The sequence below is a fragment of the Oncorhynchus gorbuscha genome, linkage group LG13, assembly GCF_021184085.1.
Source record: "Oncorhynchus gorbuscha isolate QuinsamMale2020 ecotype Even-year linkage group LG13, OgorEven_v1.0, whole genome shotgun sequence".
NCBI lineage: Eukaryota > Metazoa > Chordata > Actinopteri > Salmoniformes > Salmonidae > Oncorhynchus > Oncorhynchus gorbuscha.
The window spans coordinates 72,667,487-72,688,682 of record NC_060185.1 but is presented as its reverse complement, the minus strand read 5'-3'; the positions used below and the strand labels follow the sequence as shown (position 1 = coordinate 72,688,682).

Below are 21,196 nucleotides of genomic sequence, written 5' to 3'. Positions count from 1 at the left end.
AATTGTGGAGTGAACTATCCCTTTTAAGTGCACGCAAACCTTGGGATTTCAAATCCGAATTACCAAAACAAAACCAGCCCCCTTAGCCAATGTGAACATATCCCTTCCTCCCTCCTCTTCCTCCTCCTCTTTGTCAGGAAGCTCAGTGCAAAGGTGGCCTCAATTGCCACATCTCCTGTGGCACCCGTGCTCCCCACAAAAAAGCTGAGTCAGGAGCCAGGCGGCATTTGGTTAACGGGCACCTTTAAGAGAGGGCTTCCACAGAGGAGAGAGGGAGGGAAAGGTATAGAGATGGAGAGAGGTAGAGATCAATAGCGTAATGACTTAACTGTTGCCTTTCAGCCTGTACGACAAGGAGTCATTATACCCAGCCTTCTGAATTACAAGAAAAAAAAGTATTGGAGGAATTCCCATCTCATAAGAAGCAGCCATGGTTTATTGATAATTCAAAGTCAAACTTTCAAGGGCGTTTGGTGATTTAAAAAGGAGATGATTGAGCTGTCAGGGAATGTCTTGTTACTTCTTTCATTACAATGTTGTTTTAATGTTGGAGGCGCAACGGGTTTTTTTTAGCGCAGAGCAGCCATGGTGCTGGTGGTCTTACTCTCATGAGGATTGAAACAAATGTCCCTGGTGTGTGCGACATCAGTGTGCTGTCGGCCATTCGTCAATAATGGGGCAAGGTAAACTGCCCCGCACTCCTCTGGTTGTCATCACTCTCTCTGCTGCTTCTGAAACATCGCTTTATTGGTCTAAACACACACACACGCAGACACACACCGGCATACACACACAAACACTGATGTACAGTAGACACGCTTACACGCACACAGACGCACAAAGTGCACTTTCAGCTGCTATTAGTGGCAAGGCAAGCTGTGGTAAAGAGCCCGGGGGGACAGAGAGGAGTCGTCTCCAGCAGTAACATGACTCCCCCTGGCCTGTGGCAGTCAGCTGTCTGGATTTCACTAAAATGAAGATGATGATGATCACATGTGGCTCTACCACTGCTCAGTATAGTTTAAAATAAACTATTAATATTTTTCCACTGTCTAATGCTCTCTGCTAGTCATTGCGATCATTGTCAGTGAATGAATTGCTCTGCATGTATACCACATCCACTTTGTTGCTGTGTATAGACCTGGACCAGGGACATCATCGTTCAGATTTTTTCACATAGGGTATGTTCTTCACATGATGAATATATTCACGCATATATTTCTCCAGTCTCCACATGTATTTCCTCAGTCCGTGGGACGTTCAATCCTCCGTCACTACGCAGTTGTTTTGGCTGAGCAGGTGTTTAGAACCCTGTGTTAATAAATTAGGAATGAGAATCTATTGACTGGCTCTGAGTCTTTTCATAGTGGCTAAAGAGATTGGTTCCACTTTGCCAGAGCTGGGAACTGTTCCTCGATCTGTAGATTTTGTTAATGACTTGGCTCTGTGGATCCTGTCAACGTGAGTGAAGAGATTGTCTATGCAATTATTGTGTTATGCATCTGACGTGTAAAAGCTGGCAGATGCATATAGTGGAGGGAACATGAATAAGTGTATGCTAACTGACTGACTACCTCAATGGATTGGAACTGACTGGCCATGGTTTTCCATTGGCTTGATGTGTCACAAAGAAAAGTTCTGGTTGGATTACCACTAAAACCTAGCTACTATTGACTCCCCCCTACTCTCTTAGGTACTGGCGACACGGTGGCAGTGATGATCACCGAGTCTTACGGCAAGGAGATCCTGGGTCTGCTGGAGAGGAACCTGACGGTGCTGGTGAGTGTGGTGGTGGGCCAACACGGCCAGGCCAAGAACATCAACCGTGGCTCCCTGGTCTTCGTCTCCATCTCCTTCATCGTACTCATGATCATCTCCTCTGCCTGGCTCATCTTCTACTTCATCCAGAAGATCCGCTTTACGAACGCACGTGACCGCAGCCAGGTAGGACATAGAGTATGTTTGCTAATGGTTACTCTTTCTATTATTGTCTGGTATTTATTTTGTGTTTATTTACTAAGGGTCCAATTTTTGTCAAATTGAGATCCACACATGTAGCTCAAAACCCTTTACCACATTTGAATGGTTGTATTACAGTCAGGTAATAATATCACATTGTTTTAGATTTTTCTTTGGTAGGAGGGCAGAGGTCCTGATATTAACACCCAAGGCTACAAAAATCCATCTCCTTTTTTTTTCTTTTTTTTAAATGTAAGAAAATATGTATTTTTTTACATTAGAGCGAAGTAGTGGTGACTCATTTTGCCAAGCTTGGAGCTTTTAGTTGAGGCTTATGCTCTCAATGTCACTTTGACACACTGATTTTCAGTTGTCAGACTAATTGGATGACTCATATCAGGTAAAGGAAGTGAAGAGCAGGTCAAGTGCCAGTTGTCCTCTCTTTCATGCCCTCCAGATGTTTGTAGTCTGGCTCATGTTGACCTCCCTGTGCTCCCTCTTGCTCGCTCTCCTGTTGGGTGGGGAAGCCAGCAAGAGGAAGCAGCCATACAATTTTGATGCTATAAATTGCTTATGAATCCTTAATGGAGGATTGTTGTGGTAAAACGCTGCTTCCTCAGCATCCGGCATCTTTGAAATACACACTCAACCCTTTGTTGGTCTAGTGCTAAGACGCTACCTTTAGTACCTGAACTGTGACAATCTAAGCCAAGATAGTAGAGGTTAGTGTGGCCCTGTTTCAATTATGTTAAATAGTCTCATTTCCTTTAGCCCCACAGTCCATTCTATGGAAAAGGAAAGAATTCCAAACAAGGAGACATTTTAAGATTGTTTCCTAATGTAGCATCTGCCAGTGAGGGACTCCTCTCTCTCAAGTCATCTGTCAGAAACAACCCCTCACCATGTTTGTCATTGCATTCTCTGGTCACTATAACACTGTAGTTATCATTCGCTCTCTGAGGAGGCGAGAGGTGACGAAGGTTGATAGTGTAACCCAACAAACCCACTCAACTGCCCAGTCAACAGCTTCTGCGTGTTTCCAAAGCTCACACCTCTCTTGCGATCGCTCTCCCAAGGTATATTCTTTCACATTATGGCACAGTATAAATCAGTGGGGTCAGTGTTAATGAGTGAAGAGCCACTAATCAGGTGAGTTATAAAGAAGTTCATTCTAATCTACACACGGACCTCTAGTAGTAGTGAATGGGACTGACCAGACCTACTACCTCTAATCATAGGGGGAGTCTCCCTCTCACACACACACAAGCATGTAGATGTGTAGAAATTATACTAAATAATAATTAACTACAGTCATCAATCTGACTCCATTATTATATGAATAAATGCAACACGCCCGCTCTGTCTCTGGAGGATCTAGCAAGATAGTGCATCATTAAATCACCAACTCACGAATGAAACATGTCTTTCTTGCAATTATTGGTATTTGGTATTTTATTAGGATCCCCGTTTAGCTGTTACGAAAGAGGCTAGATACAAATAGCTAATCCTGGTGACCAATGTTCTAGCATTAGTTTATTGAGTCAAGTAGATCAGGGATGTCAAGGTGGTACCCAAGCATATGATATGTGTAGTGTAACTAACTATCAAAATACCTACTAAATTATGAACGCATATTCAATCTTCGAATAACTCTGTAAAGCAAGGAATGCATTTACTCAATTCAACTAATAGGATTTATTAGTCACTAAATAATTGACACTTAAACAATTACATGAAATGCATTACTGTCACATGTGCTCCCTCTCCGGGCCTCTAGGTCACCAGGCTGCTCATTATGGCGCGCACCTGTCACCACCGTAACGCGCACCTGTCACCACCGTAACGCGCACCTGTCACCACCGTTACGCGCACCTGTCACCACCGTTACGCGCACCTGTCACCACCGTTACGCGCACCTGCATGTGTTCAGACTCCCCTGGACTCCATCACTTCCCTGATGACCTTCCCTATATATGTCACTCCCTTTGGTTCCTTCCCCAGGCATTATTGTTTCAGTTTCATGTCTGCATTGTTCGAGTTTCTTGTTTTGTATTATGTTGCGTTTATTTATTAAAACACTCCCTGAACTTGCTCCTCGACTCTCAGCGCACATCGTTACAATTACAGAATAACGCAGAGAATCAAATCAAGTTTATTTGTCACGTGCGCCGAATACAGGCTCTAACCAATAGTGCAAAAAAGGTATTAGGTGAACAATAGGTAAGTAAAGAAATAAAACCACAGTAAAAAGACAGGCTATATACAGTAACGAGGCTATAAAAGTAACGAGGCTACATACAGACACCAGTTAGTCAGGCTGATTGAGGTAGTATGTAGATATAGTTAAAGTGACTCTGCATTTATGATGAACAGAGAGTAGCAGTAGCATAAAAGATGGGTTGGCGGGTGGTGGGACACAATGCAGATAGCCCGGTTAGCCAATGTGCGGGAGCACTTGTTGGTCGGCCCAATTGAGGTAGATTACAGTTCCAAATTGAGTGAATGACCATCACCTAAATAAGATTTAACGTGGTTACACATGTTGTCAGTTCAGAATAATGTCCTAAAGAAAAAATGGTGTGATACACACAGGAGCTTGCTAACATGTTTTCAAAGTATGAGTGAATTCACTGCTCTTTTAAACTAAGTAGAGCAGGAATGCAACACCAACATGAAAAAAAATGTCTGTGCACTTTGTTCGTGAAAACAAAAGGAAGGAACAACAAATCCAGATTTTAAACTAATCAACTCAATGGGAATGATGACCAGACAACAGAAATGTGCCTGATCATTCAACCCAACATTAAATTTCAATCCAGTCACTTCAAAATACATCAACCAGAAAACATACAATGCAGTAAGACCCCACTGGGCACAGATGTCAATTATATGAACGCAACATTAAACTATTTCAAATATTTTACTGAGTTACAGTTCATATAAGGACATCAGTCAATTTAAATTAATTAATTAAGCCCTAATCTATGGATTTCACCTGACTGGGAATACAAATCTGCATCTGTTGGTCACCTAAAAAAAATGCTTGGCTAGTATCTGAAAACCTATCAGTATCTGGAGTGACCACATTTTGCCTCATGCAGCATGACCTATCTCCTTCGCATCATATTTAATCAGGCTGTTGATTGTGGCCTGTGGAATGTTGTCCCACTCCTCTTCCATGGCTGTGCGAAGTTGCTGGATATTGGCGGGAACTGGAACACACTGTCGTAAATATGCTCAATGTGTGGCGTGTGGTGAGTATGCAGGCCATGGAAGAACTGGGAAATTTTCAGCTTCCAGGAACAGTGTGACATGGGACCGTGCATTATCATGCTGAAACATGAGGTGATTTTGGAGTATGAATGGCATGACAATGGACCTCAGGATCTCTTCACGGTATCTCTGTGCATTCAAATTGCATTCCCCAAAATGCAATTGTGTTCGTTGTCTATATCTTATGCCTGCCCCACTACCACATGGGGCACTCTGTTCACAACGTCTGCTATCTGCATGGTACAATTGAAACTGGGATTCATCTGTGAAGAGCACACTTCTCCAGCGTGCCAGTGCCCATTTGAAGGTGAACATTTTCCCACTGAAGGCGGTTACGGTGCTGAACTTCAGTCCAGTCAAGACCCTGGTGAGGACGACCAGCATGCAGATGAGCTTCTCCGAGACGTTTTCTGATAGTTTGTGCAGACATTTTTCGGATGTGGACAGTTTCATCATTTGTCCAGGTGACTGGTCTCAGACTATTCCACAGGTGAAGAAGCCGGATGTGGAGGTCCTGGGCTGGCGTCGTTACATTTAGTCTGAGGTTGTGTCTCCAGTTGGACGTGCTGCCAAATTCTCTAAAATTATGTTGTAGGCGGCTTATGGTAGAGAAATGAACATTCAATTATCTGGCAACGCTCTGGTGGACGTTCCTGCAGTCAGCATGCCAATTGCACGCTCCCTCAACTTAAAATCTGTGGCGTTGTGTGACAAAACTGCATGTTTTTAATGGCCTTTTATTATCCCAAGCACAGGGTGTGTAATGATCATGCCATTTTAATCAGCTTCTTAATATGCCACACCTGTCAGGTGGATGGATTACCTTCGCAAAGACAAAATACTCACTAACATGGATGGACACACATTTGTGCACAAAATTTGAGAGAAATAATATTTTTGTGCATTTGGAACATTTCTGTTATCTTTTATTTCGTCTCATGAAACGTGGGACCAACCAACACTTTACATACTGCGTTTTATATTTATGTTCAGTGTAATGTCATTGAAATGTGGAAACAACATTGCCGCAACCAGTGTGTTCCTAGTGAGACATATCAACATTCATAACTCTTTATGAACAGTAACATCCCTTTCATCAGTCTTCACACCCCTGACGGTGTCCCCAGGGTTCTGTGGGAACATCCCTGGTCCTGGTCCCGTCCTGGTGATTTCCACGGCAACGGTGGGGCTCTCCTGTGAGATGTTACTATACCGCCATCCATCCGGACAATGCGATATTGAATCAACACATCAGGCTTGGCTTTAGTCAAGTTGCTAGACTCATTTTCATCACTAGCCTTTGTCTCTTTTCCAACTACACGCACACATACAGGTCTCCACGCAGACCTTTTAGGTTCGCACGTGCGTTTAAGTTGAACAATTTAGGCACACCAAAAAAATTAGGAGCATAATGAAAAACATTTGAGATGATGAAACTAGAATAGTTCATTTTTCTATGCGCACTGGTACCCCTACATAAAAATTCCAGGTCGCACAGCAAAATATTTAGGCGCCTATGCGAGTAAACTGGTTGCTCTGTACAACCCTGATAAACATAAACACTATCGCTGTCTCTCTCTCCCAATCTTTCTCACTGTGTCTACACTACTGTTGCTAAATCACCAGCTTGTTTCATCAGTGGAAAGACAATGAACAAGTGCTTTTCCTTCAACAACAGACCCTGCTCTCTCCACACTGTGACTACATAGCTACAGTTAGACCCTGTTCTCTCTCCACACTGTGGCTACAAAGCTACAGTTAGACCCTGCTCTCTCCACACTGTGACTACATAGCTACAGATAGACCCTGCTCTCTCCACACTGTGGCTACATAGCTACAGTTAGACCCTGCTCTTTCCACACTGTGACTGCATAGCTACAGTTAGACCCTGCTCTTTCCACACTGTGACTGCATAGCTACAGTTAGACCCTGCTCTTTCCACACTGTGACTGCATAGCTACAGTTAGACCCTGCTCTCTCCACACTGTGGCTACATAGCTACAGTTAGACCCTGCTCTTTCCACACTGTGACTGCATAGCTACAGTTAGACCCTGCTCTTTCCACACTGTGACTGCATAGCTACAGTTAGACCCTGCTCTCTCCACACTGTGGCTACATAGGTACAGTTAGACCCTGCCCTCTCCACACTGTGGCTACATAGCTGCAGTTAGACCCTGCTCTCTCCACACTGTGGCTACATAGGGAGAGCTTCACCCAGACGTTTTTGGCAACTCTGCAAAGGGGCGGCAGGGTAGCCTAGTGGTTAGAGCGTTGGACTAGTAACCGGAAGGTTGTGAGTTCAAATCCCAGAGTTGACAAGGTACAAATCTGTCGTTCTGCCCCTGAACAGGCAGTTAACCCAGGCCGTCATTGAAAATAAGAATGTGTTCTTAACTGACTTGCCTGGTTAAATAAAGGTAAAATTAAAATTCAATTAAAAAGATTGTGCCACTTATTGTCCCAGACGGGAAGTACCATGCCTTAAAGATGACTGAATGGTTTGTGTCGTTTGCCCTTTGACCTTTTCATTGAACATTTTCCTGTTATTATTGTAAAATGCTGCATTAGGGCAAAATGCTTATGATTCTGGCTCTAGGTCCTTTGACATTGTCCCAATGTATTGAAGCCTTGCTCGTTGGCACCTTAGTATGCCCTTGGTTGAAATGACCAAAGATCAACTCCTGAAAGAGAGCGGCTCTCCAGTTGGGATGGACTGTGATTCACTGACCCCTCTCCTGGTCAGAAGAATAGGGTGACCTCACAGAGACTTTACACACAAATAGGGAACTTTATTTCCAGAGGACATATGAGATGTGGTTCTGTACAGAGAAGAGATATGAATGAATATATTGTACATAATAAACGTAGCATGAGAATTGCGTAATAGAACAATAACATTGCGTAGCAGTAAGTCGTCCTCTCGTATCGTCTCTCTGTAAATATCTGTAAATACCGTCTCTTTTTCATTTTAGATATTTTTCTTCACATCTTTAAAAACATTTTGCTAAACCTAAGCTTCCAAATACTCTCCTGCAATCCGCCTCACCCAATGTAGCTACTTTGCCTAAAGTATTTATATTTACTTCGGAACCGAAACCCCTCAACTGAAGTTAGCCAGCTAACCACCAGCTATGCTAGCGGTCTTCAGCTAACCGGTCATCAGCTAACTTTTAGCTCGGAAAGCTTTCGCCAGTTCGAACAACGCGACGCTAACCAGAGCATAACGGACCTTTTTTTTTTACCCCCGGATTCTCTCCGCAAACGGAACATTTTTTTTTTTCAGCCGGATCTTCACAACTAGCTATCGAGCTAAACCGCAACCCTGGTTGTTTACTCCTGGCTAGCGTTTCCACCCACGTAGCTTGAAGCTAGCCCGGCCAGAGCTCCTGTGTTCCTAGCATACTCCTGGGCTTCTATACCCGGATCCACGACCGGTCTACTGATGTCACTGCATGAAGAGGAATAAACAGACTCACCCCATCGCGACGTCCTCCAAAGGCTATCTTTCTAGCCCTCGCTATCTCCTTGCTTGCTAATTCGGCATGCTAACTGCTAGCTTGTTTAGCCCAGGTCCGCTAACTACTACCTTGTTTACCCTGGCCTGCTAATCTGTTAGCTTGTTAGCACAGGCCTGCTAACCGTCTGCATCGCAGTGGCCCATATGTACTTTCTATCTCTTCCCGATTAAAAAAAAAAAAAATGTTTATACCTTCCGGAAACCTGCCTCACCCAATGTGATACGGAATCGCTATTATTTTTTATTTTTAAAAACACACTCAAGAACCTCCAGAAGCGAATCAGCTAACTAGCTACAAGCTACTTAGTCACTGTTTTAAAAAAAAACCTGGATAACACCCGCCAGTCCGGCCCCCCCTGCCTCATCCACCGCTGCCCCTGGACTCTGATCACTTGGCTACATAGCTGATGCACGCTGGACTGTTCATTAATCACGGTACTCCATTCTGCTTGTTTGATTTATCTGTCGGTCCGTTGCCTAGTCAATGCCATTTTACCTGCTGTTGTTATGCTAGCTGATTAGCTGTTGTCTCACCCACTGTTTTAGCTAGCTTTCCCAATTCAACACCTGTGATTACTGTATGCCTCGCTGCATGTCTCTCTCAAATGTCAATATGCCTTGTATACTGTTGCTCAGGTTAGTTATCATTGTTTTAGTTCACAGTGGAGCCCCTAGTCCCACTCCTCATACCCCTGATACCTCCTTTGTCCCACCTCCCACATATGCGGTGACCTCACCCATTACAACCAGCATGTCCAGAGATAAAACCTCTCTCATCATCACCCAGTGCCTGGGCTTACCTCCGCCGTACCCGCACACCACCATACCCCTGTCTGCGCATTTTGCCCTGAATATATTCTACCATGCCCAGAAACCTGCTCCTCTTATTCTCTGCCCCCAACGCTCTAGGCGACCAGTTTTGATAGCCTTTAGCCGCACCCTCATACTATTCCTTCTCTGTTCTGCGGGTGATGTGGAGGTAAACCCAGGCCCTGCATGTCCCCAGGCACCCTCATTTGTTGACTTCTGTGATCGAAAAAGCCTTGGTTTCATGCATGTCAACATCAGAAGCCTCCTCCCTAAGTTGGTTTTACTCACTGCTTTAGCACACTCTGCTAACCCTGATGTCCTTGCCGTGTCTGAATCCTGGCTCAGGAAGGCCACCAAAAATTCAGAGATTTCCATACCCAATTATAACATCTTCCGTCAAGATAGAACTGCCAAAGGGGGAGGAGTTGCAGTCTACTGCAGAGATAGCCTGCAACGTAATGTCATACTTTCCAGGTCCATACCCAAACAGTTCAAACTACTAATTCTGAAAATTACTCTCTCCAGAAATAAGTCTCTCACTGTTGCCGCCTGCTACCGACCCCCCTCAGCTCCCAGCTGTGCCCTGGACACCATTTGTGAATTGATTGCCCCCCATCTAGCTTCAGAGTTTGTTCTGTTAGGTGACCTAAACTGGGATATGCTTAACACCCCGGCAGTCCTACAATCTAAGCTAGATGCCCTCAATCTCACACAAATCATCAAGGAACCCACCAGGTACAACCCTAACTCTGTAAGCAAGGGCACCCTCATAGACGTCATCCTGACCAACTGGCCCTCCAAATACACCTCCGCTGTCTTCAACCAGGATCTCAGCGACCACTGCCTCATTGCCTGTATCCGCTACGGTGCCGCAGTCAAACGACCACCCCTCATCACTGTCAAACGTTCCCTAAAACACTTCTGTGAGCAGACCTTTCTAAACGACCTGGCCCGGGTGTCCTGGAAGGACATTGACCTCATCCCGTCAGTTGAGGATGCCTGGTCATTCTTTAAGAGTAACTTCCTCACCATTTTAGATAAGCATGCTCCGTTCAAAAAATGCAGAACTAAGAACAGATACAGCCCTTGGTTCACTCCAGACCTGACTGCCCTCGACCAGCACAAAAACAACATGTGGCGGACTGCAATAGCATCGAACTGTCCCCGCGATATGCAGCTGTTCAGGGAAGTCAGGAACCAATACACGCAGTCAGTCAGGAAAGCTAAGGACAGCTTCTTCAGGCAGAAGTTTGCATCCTGTAGCTCCAACTCCAAAACGTTCTGGGACACTGTGAAGTCCATGGAGAACAAGAGCACCTCCTCCCAGCTGCCCACTGCACTGAGGCTAGGGAACACGGTCACCACCGACAAATCCATGATTATCGAAAACTTCAAGCATTTCTCAACGGCTGGCCATGCCTTCCGCCTGGCCACTCCTACCTCGGCCAACAGCTCCGGCCCCCCCAGGTTCTCCTTTACCCAAATCCAGATAACAGATGTTCTGAAAGAGCTGCAAAACCTGGACCCGTATAAATCAGCTGGGCTTGACAATCTGGACCCTCTATTTCTGAAACTATCTGCCGCCATTGTCGCAACCCCTATTACCAGTCTGTTCAACCTCTCTTTCATATCGACTGAGATCCCCAAGGATTGGAAAGCTGCTGCAGTCATCCCCCTCTTCAAAGGGGGAGACACAGACCTATATCCATTCTGCCCTGCCTATCTAAGGTCTTCGAAAGCCAAGTCAACAAACAGGTCACTGACCATCTCGAATCCCACCGTACCGTCTCCGCTATGCAATCTGGTTTCCGAGCTGGTCACGGGTGCACCTCAGCCACACTCAAGGTACTAAACGACATCATAACCGCCATCGATAAAAGACAGTACTGTGCAGCCGTCTTCATCGACCTTGCCTAGGCTTTCGACTCTGTCAATCACCAGATTCTTATCGGCAGACTCAGTAGCCTCGGTTTTTCGGATGACTGCCTTGCCTGGTTCACCAATTACTTTGCAGACAGAGTTTAGTGTGTCAAATCGAAGGGCATGCTGTCCGGTCCTCTGGCAGTCTCTATGGGGGTGCCACAGGGTTCAATTCTTGGGCCGACTCTTTTCTCTGTATATATCAATGATGTTGCTCTTGCTGCGGGCGATTCCCTGATCCACCTCTACGCAGACGACACCATTCTATATACTTTCGGCCCGTCATTGGACACTGTGCTATCTAACCTCCAAACGAGCTTCAATGCCATACAACACTCCTTCCGTGGCCTCCAACTGCTCTTAAACGCTAGTAAAACCAAATGCATGCTTTTCAACCGATCGCTGCCTGCACCCGCATGCCCGACTAGCATCACCACACTGGATGGTTCCGACCTTGAATATGTGGACACCAATAAGTACCTAGGTGTCTGGCTAGACTGCAAACTCTCCTTCCAGACCCATATCAAACATCTCCAATCGAAAATCAAATCAAGAGTCAGCTTTCTATTCCGCAACAAAGCCTCCTTCACTCACGCTGCCAAGCTTACCCTAGTAAAACTGACTATCCTACCGATCCTCGACTTCGGCGATGTCATCTACAAAATCACTTCCAACACTCTACTCAGCAAACTGGATGCAGTTTATCACAGTGCCATCCGTTTTGTCACTAAAGCACCTTATACTACCCACCACTGCAACTTGTATGCTCTAGTCGGCTGGCCCTCGCTACATATTCGTCGCCAGACCCACTGGCTCCAGGTCATCTACAAGGCCATGCTAGGTAACGCTCCGCCTTATCTCAGTTCACTGGTCACGATGGCAACACCCATCCGTAGCACGTGCTCCAGCAGGTGTATCTCACTGATCATCCCTAAAGCCAACACCTCATTCGGCCGCCTTTCGTTCCAGTACTCTGCTGCCTGTGACTGGAACGAATTGCAAAAATCGCTGAAGTTGGAGACTTTCATCTCCCTCACCAACTTCAAACATCTGCTATCTGAGCAGCTAACCGATCGCTGCAGCTGTACATAGTCTATCGGTAAATAGCCCAACCATTTTTACCTACCTCATCCCCATACTGTTTTTATTTATTTACTTTTCTGCTCTTTTGCACACCAATATCTCTACCTGTACATGATCATCTGATCATTTATCACTCCAGTGTTAATCTGCAATATTGTAATTATTCGCCTACCTCCTCATGCCTTTTGCACACATTGTATATAGACTCCCCTTTTTTCTACTGTGTTATTGACTTGTTAATTGTTTACTCCATGTGTAACTCTGTTGTCCGTTCACACTGCTATGCTTTATCTTGGCCAGGTCGCAGTTGTAAATGAGAACTTGTTCTCAACTAGCCTACCTGGTTAAATAAAAGTGAAATAAATAAAAAATAATAAAAAAACAAGTACTGTATAAGGAGATGGTGGCATAAGAAAATGACTGCATAACATAGCAACAACTAGAAACATTAACCAATAGTAAATGCACAAGTTTCAATAACATCCCTCACTGTCTATGCCCTACTCTTCTCTTGTCCACTTGGAGAGAGAATGAAGAGGCTCTGACCTGAGCAGGCAGAAGGACTGTCACATGTCCTGCCCCCTAGCAACATCCCTAGCAACCTACTGGTGGAAGGTAGCAGAGGACACTGGGAGTTTGGGGAGTGTGTATATGATCCCATATTTTCTCTGACACCATCTGGGGATGGTTTGAGTGAGCTACATGATGTTCTAAAATTCACAGGCCGGGGAATTCAAATATAATATAATTATTCATCCATTTTTAAAGTACAACTCGCCTTAACAATCATGTCTTTGACTGGACAGGACGTCAATGTTTCTGCACTGTTTTGCACACATTCCCCAATAGTTTGAAATGTTTAAAGCAAAAAGGATGATGAATTACTGCTACACTATGGAGTTTGGGGAAATTAGTTTGAGAGGAGTATTTTTTGCCGACTAAGTTATATTGCATTCCTATTGTTAATTCAACCCTCAGGCTACATTTGCTCTCCAGATTCACCTTAATATTATCTCTCCCTCCCCCTGCTCTCCCTCCCTCCCTCCCTTCATCCCTTCTCTCTCTCTGCCAGCGTCGACTTGGAGATGCTGCTAAGAAAGCCATAGGGAAGCTGACAACCAGGACCGTGAAGAAAGGGGACAAGGTAAACCTGCCTGCACTATTTCTTGTCCATGTCAACCCCTGTCCACAAACTTAGTAACTTTCTCAACCATGTATTGCCATTTGTCCATGCTGGCTAGAGATATGGGATTGAGCCTTTCCAGAATTTGAGAATATCCAGTCTAGTTGATCTTGGTCCATAATCCAGCCTTGTCTAAATAATGTTAGGAAGATATGATAAATACATTTCTGCCTGTACAAACCAAGACATTCCTCCCAATACCCATTCACGCTGTCCTTTCTTGGCTCTTCTCTTCCGGACCAATGGTTGGTGGAAGGTTCACCATTAGTAATATGGCTTCTGCCATGTTTCTCTCGCAAATCAAGTCCTTCCAGGAATGGTGGCCCTGTAGGATCTGACACAAGGACGTTTATTATGGTATTAGGCTTTCTTCTTTATTTATGCCTCTCACCTCGAAAAGAGCTCCGAATGAGGTTGTCAAAGGTGATGGATGAGTGTATGGATGGATGGACGGAAGTGTCTGCTTAACCTCTGTGTTTGTAGGCGATTGGAGACGAGCTGGCTGCAGCCATACGTGTCAAAGGAGAGGATTGATTTATTGATCGAGGGATCTTGCACTCTTGTGAATGTTAAATACAAACTGCTTGGGATCATTATTCAAATATTCCAGAATATGTGGTTGGTAGTCAACGTGTGTAACCAGAACAACTAAACGAAGACGAACGATTCAAATCCTTTCTAAAATCCTCCCATAGTAACACCAGATGTATTTCTTACATTGATACATGCCATAAATGGTAGAAATCCCATCTGACTGAAAAAGTGAAATGCTAGTGATGTGTAACGGAGGTTCTTAGAATGTCTCCGGTGAAGACGAGTGTCAGGGCTGACGGAGCTTGGAGGAGGGGAGAGCGGGTCGGTCCTCTCCGTCCGGCCCCTCCTCTCCTCTGAGCCCTCGCCAAGGTCAGACAGGTCTCTGTTCATGAATAAACCATGGGCCTTGGAGTGTGCCGCAGAAATTGAAACCTCCCATCTGGAGGAAGGCCGCCGGGAGTGATTGACCTCACTGAGCCGGATGTCGAGCTTGGATATTGGGGAGCAGAAGGATAGGGGGGGAGAAGGTAGGCACTAAGGGGCCAAGGCTCTTGGTAGATAATACAGCCTGTTACAGTGATGACGGATATGACAACAGGCTACAGTGTCACTGGTCACAAATAACCAACCAGTTTCAGGCCACAACGTCCCTCTGGACAGTAAATGATGTTAACCTCGCACATGCTTGATGGCTTTGGACGTAAGAGCCCTTATGACTAAGTGGAAGGAGGGTTTGGGAGAAACAGCGACAACCGTGTGATAGCTCTTCCCCTGCTGTAACACAATGTCGAGCTCTTGCCATAACCATCGACAGCCGACAAGGACTGCAGTCGAGAGCTAATTACATTAATTACACTAATTACAGTATACCTGATACTGCCGGGATACAATACGAAGCATTCTAAGCCAGTATGTTTGGCTGCCCTTCCCTTATCTATACAACCTTTTATATGGTTATTACAGCGAATGCATAAATTCACTATTTGTGGACCCATGTGGGAACCAAAGCTGTAACTCTGGAGTTATGAGCAACATGCTCCAACCAATTGAGCCATCACTACTGTGTATCAGAAATTCATGTAGCAGCATTCACTGCATCTCTAACATGTTGCGGCTGCTATGGACTGTTATGCTATGAAGGTCATTAGTTTAATTAAACATTATTGCTCAGCTGGAGGGCCATTTCCTTCATAGACCAACAATACCACCATTGTCCAGCTCAATCAAAACGGAAGCGCTGTTGTTCAATTGATTGAAATAGCAGTGCCAACATTAAAAGGTCAGCGCTGTCACCTATTTTACCAGTCCCTAGGACATGGGCCAGGCCTCTGTCAACTCCATCTCGGTCAACGCTGACGCTGGTCAACTCCGGGACCACTTCACCACGTTCAATAGTGAACTGGTCAGCTCTGTAACCCACGTGTCACAGTCCATATAGGACACATTCGGGCTGCGTTAGGGACTATTCCATCACGTCCGTAGCCAACTGATAACACATCAGTTCAGTCTCATAGTCCAAAGTGACTTGTGGTGGTGAGAGACACTTCTCTGCCCTTCCACAACCCCAGTCATCCGCTGGCCCTACAAAGCTCAGATTCTGCCATCATGAAAATCTGCCATTAGTGACACAGATCTGCTTTATTTTAGCAGAAGCCTATTTCACACACGGCCTGGTCTGTGCTGTGTGCCTTGGCCTCATTCTGTGCCAGCAGCCTCTGTAGAGGACAACATTCATATTTAATCAGGCAGCCATTTACAGCAGCTTGCTTCGCTCACAGTGACAGGAGGTCAGGGTTGGGGGAAAATGGAGCAGACTCCCCAGGGTCTTAAAACTGGTCTACTGCCCCTCCCCTACTAGGTCAGTTGGGCCTCAGTACTATGTTTTTGTCCTCTGTATCTCTGCATGGCGACCTGGTACGGATAACTATCTGTTCTATACAACCTGTCAGACTTGAGCAGAATTCCCATACGTAGGAGTACTTGTCACTGCTCTTCCAATTTTGCATAGCCCTTTCTAAATGGTTTAGTTGGTTGGAACAAAGTTCGAGAGAACTGGATCTTAAGCACTTACACATTTCTAACATATTGTGTGATATACACTGCTCAACAAAAATAAAGCGAACACTTAAACAACACAATGTAACTCCAAGTCAATCACACTTCTGTGAAATCAAACTGTCCACTTAGGAAGCAACACTGATTGACAATAAATGTCACATGCTGTTGTGCAAATGGAATAGACAACAGGTGGAAATTATAGGCAATTAGCAAGACACCCCCAATAAAGGAGTGGTTCTGCAGGTGGGGACCACAGACCACTTCTCAGTTCCTATGCTTCCTGGCTGATGTTTTGGTCACTTTTGAATGCTGGCGGTGCTTTCACTCTAGTGGTAGCATGAGACGGAGTCTACAACCCACACAAGTGGCTCAGGTAGTACAGCTCATCCAGGATGGCATATCAATGTGAGCTGTGGCAAGAAGGTTTGCTGTGTTTGTCAGCGTAATGTCCAGAGCATGGAGGCGCTACCAGGAGACAGACCAGTACATCAGGAGATGTGGAGGAGGCCGTAGGAGGGCAACAACCCAGCAGCAGGACCGTTACCTCTGCCTTTGTGCAAGGAGTAGCAGGAGGAGCACTGCCAGAGCCAGCAGGCCACAAATGTGCATGCGTCTGCTCAAACGGTCAGAAACAGACTCCATGAGGGCCCGACGTCCACAGGTGGGGGTTGTGCTTACAGCCCAACACCATGCAGGTCGTTTGGCATTTGCCAGAGAACACCAAGATTGGCAAATTTGCCACTGGCGCCCTTTGCTCTTCACAGACTAAAGCAGGTTCACACTGAGCACATGTGACAGACGTGACAGTCTGGAGACGCCGTGGAGAACGTTCTGCTGCCTGCAACATCCTCCAGCATGACCGGTTTGGCGGTGGGTCAGTCATGGTGCGGGGTGGCATTTCTTGGGGGGCGCACAGCCCTCCATGTGCTCACCAGAGGTTGCCTGACTGCCATTAGGTACCGAGATGAGATCCTCAGACCCCTTGTGAGACCATATGCTGGTGCGGTTGGCCCTGGGTTCCTCCTAATGCAAGACAATGCTAGACATCATGTGGCTGGAGTGTGTCAGCAGTTCCTGCAAGAGGAAGGCATTGATGCCATGGACCGGCCCGCCCGTTCCCCAGACCTGAATCCGATTGAGCACATCTGGGACACCATGTCTCACTCCATCCACCAACGCCACATTGCACCAAAGACTGTCCAGGAGTTGGCGGATGCTTTAGTCCAGGTCTGGGAGGAGATCCCTCAGGAGACCATCCGTCACCTCATCAGGAGCATGCCCAGGCGTTGTAGGGAGGTCATACAGGCACGTGGAGGCCACACACTCTACTGAGCCTCATTTTGACTTGTTTTAAGGACATTACATCAAAGTTGGATCAGCCTGTAGTGTGTTTTTCCACTTTAATTTTGAGTGTGACTCCAAATCCAGACCTCCATGGGTTGATACATTTGATTTCCATTGATCATTTATGATGATTTTGTTGTCAGCACATTCAACTATGTAAAGAAAAAAGTATTTAATAAGAATATTTCTTTCATTCGGATCTAGGATGTATTTTAGTGTTCCCTTTATTTTTTTGAGCAGTGTATATATTTATATATCTCAACAGTGAAGAGGCGACTCCTGGATGCTGGCCTTCTAGGCAGAGTTGCAAAGATAAAGACATATTTCATACTGGCCAATAAAAATAAAATATTAAGATGGGCAAAAGAACACAGACACTGGACAGAAGAACTCTGCCTAGAAGGCCAGCATCCTGGAGTCGCCTCCTCACTGTTGACGTTGAGACTGGTGTTTTGCGCGTACTATTTAATGAAGCTGTCAGTTGAGGACTTGTGAGGCATCTGTTTCTCAAACTTTCTCCTCTCTCTATTCTGGTTAGCGCCAGTTTGCACTGTTCTGTGTAGGGAGTAGTATACAGCGTTGTACAAGATCGTCAGTTTCTTGGCAGTTTCTCGCATGGAATAGTCTTCATTTCTCAGAACAAGAATAGACTGATGAGTTTCAGAAGAAAGGTCTTTGTATCTGGCCATTTTGTAATCAAACCCACAAATGTTGATGCTCCAGATACTCAAGTAGTCTAAAGAAGGCCAGTTGTATTGCTTCTTTAATCAGAACAACAGTTGTCAGCTGTGCTAACATAATTACAAAAGGATTTTCTAATGATCAATTAGCCTTTTAAAATGATAAACTTGGATTAGCTAACACAACGTGCCATTGGAACACAGGAGTGATGGTTGCTGATAATGGGCCTCTGTACGCCTATGTAGATTTTCCATTAAAAACCAGCTGTTGACACCTAGAATAGTCATTTACAACATTAACAATGTCTACCCTGTATTTCTGATAAATGTTACGTTATTTTAATGGACAAAAAATGTGCTGTTCTTTCAAAAACAAAGACATTTCTATGTGACCCAAAACTTTTGAAAAGTTGTGTGTATGTACGTATGTGTGTGTGTGTCAGCGCATACATGTCGGACTAGGCTAGTGTTCCCAGGTTTGACTAGAGAGATGACAGGTCTGTGTTGTCTCAGTTCTTCCTGGCGTATCGATCGGTCCCTCCCTGTTCGCTCGGCACCGCGTGCTAATTCAGTCCAGGGCCAGGCGGGGCTGGGCACCAGTCTGTCCTTGTGCACCTCTGTGGCAGCTTCTCTATTGTCAGCAGAGATGGTTAGCCACCCTCCATAAATAAAACAGCATTGATTACATCTCTGTCTCTCTCTCTCACATATTCTCTCTTTATCAAACTGTTCTTTCTTTCTCTCTATCACACTTTTCTGCCATCTTTCTTTCAGTCTATCACCCCCTCTTTCCTTCTTTCATTCCTTGGCTCTCTGCACCTCTCTTGTCATGCTTTGTGTCATCGCCCTCTATCGCTGTCTTTCACTCCCTCTCCCTTTACCTCTTTCACACCTCTTCCTCTCTTCCCACCTTCCCCTCTCTCTCTTCCTCATATGGCATGCTTAAGCGTGACACCTTGTGATGGACATGCCAGGGCAGTCAGTCAGTCACAGACGTGCCGCCACCTGCCATGGCTGTTGTCACGGTGATGGGTGTGGTTGACACGGCAACGTGGCCTCAGTTCCATCCCTGACATGCTGATTCAACAAGAGTACTCTACTTAATTGTACTCCGTATACTGAACATGTTTCCCCTACCATTACGTTCCTTTACAAAGCCAGCCAACCTGCCTACAATAATATACAACTTTCAGTCCCAGCCCTCCTGGATGTCTAAAGTGTATTGATGCCTCTCCAAACAAACATTCAAGAGGAAACACTGGCCATGTTTGGTACTGCACCTCGGCCTGTTGAACAAACCAGCTATTTATCATCTGGTTGATAGTGAATATGAATGGTCAAAAGCAAAGTGTCTGATTGTCACTGTTCTTCCTCAGTAATAGATGGCTTTCTGTTCATTGTAGCTGTCTGACACTGACTGGCCTGTTCTGTTTGTCTTCCATGCTGCAGGAAACAGACCCGGACTTCAACCACTGCGCCGTGTGCATCGAGGGATACCAGCTCAACGACGTGGTCCGCATCCTGCCCTGCAAGTGAGTGTGTGTGTTTGGTGGATTGACTGTGTGTGTACCTCCTATACATCCTAAGCTAGGAGTGTGGGACAGCCTGACACAGCCCTTGTGGCTCTTACACGCAACAAACTCTCGCTCGGATTCGGAATACAACATGTCCGCCATCCACTCATTCTCAATGTCACACCATCCACTTACATCCCCTCCCTCCTCCTCTTCTTCCCTCCTTCCTCCTCCGACGTGCGTTTCTACCCCTCCCTGAAGTTTCTCCTCCTGTCTGAGGCAATCTCCACACCCATCCATCACATGGCGCCGCCCCCCACCCCCATCAGATCCGTCTCACACCTTTCCTGCTGATCTGCTCAGTGGGACGACTGCACTGACGCACAACAGACTAGACCAGAGACACACCTCCCCACAGTTCAGCCATCGTTAATTTGCACATATTAAGATGTATCACACCACCAATAAGGAAAGGTAGAAAGTTAATACTGTATTTATGCAGTTGAAGTGACAAATCTTAAACCTTAAAAACCTTGATACAATAGGAGGAGTCTTTCCTACCTGTCAATCACCTCTGGTTTGACCATTTGGGTCTGATTTAGGATCAGTTGTAGGACACACACATACAACGTGTTGGTTTAGTGGATCACTATGCTTTACAAAGGAAGTGGAAAATGTAATGTCAGTGAGAGATGACATTTAAGCTCTTGCCAGGAAAAAGGAGCAAGAGAGAGGGAAAAGAAGATGGAGTTACGGAAAGTAACAGACCGGAGGAGGTATTGGAAGAAGAAAAAAATGAATTATAACGAGCACGGGAAGGAGGGGGGAGGTGAGGGAGCGTGACAAAGTTAGAGAGAAAAGGGAGTTGTTCTCTTGCTAAATGGAGTCGGGTCTGTTTTGGAAATGTAGACACTATCAAGGCTATCTCGTCTCGCTGCACACTGTGAATCGTAACCCCTGCTAGGTAGCTCCGGCTATATTTAGATCCAGTGCTGCCAAATGACCTGCACCCACAAACACACACACTTCCTCTTCCTCCGACACACACATGCAGTTGGAGTCGGAGGTTTACATACACATAGGTTGGAGGTTTACATACACTCGTTTTTCAACCACTTCACAAATTTTTTGTCCTAACCGACTAGTTTGTTAACATCTACTTTGTGCATGACACATTATTTCACTTATAATTCACTGTACCACAATTCCAGCGGGTCAGAAGTTTACATACATTAAGTTGACTCTGCCTTTGAACAGCTTTTGAAATTCCAGAAAATGATGTCATGGCTTTAAGAAGCTTCTGATAGGCTAATGAACATA

General features: G+C 45.4%; 1 protein-coding gene across 6 annotated transcripts in view; it reads left to right on the top strand.

Moving 5' to 3' along the window:
- Nucleotides 1–21,196, top strand: part of LOC123993491 (E3 ubiquitin-protein ligase RNF130-like) — a 90,814-nt gene that overhangs the window by 40,245 nt on the left and 29,373 nt on the right. For 4 of the 6 annotated variants that reach the window (XM_046295689.1, XM_046295686.1, XM_046295688.1 and 1 more), the window contains exons 3-5: nucleotides 1,694–1,956; nucleotides 13,636–13,707; nucleotides 19,812–19,894. In XM_046295689.1, coding sequence (XP_046151645.1) covers nucleotides 1,694–1,956; nucleotides 13,636–13,707; nucleotides 19,812–19,894 — 418 coding nt within the window. The remainder of the gene's footprint in view (nucleotides 1–1,693; nucleotides 1,957–13,635; nucleotides 13,708–19,811; nucleotides 19,895–21,196) is intronic. The other 2 variants (XM_046295690.1, XM_046295687.1) reach the window with 1 other exon arrangement.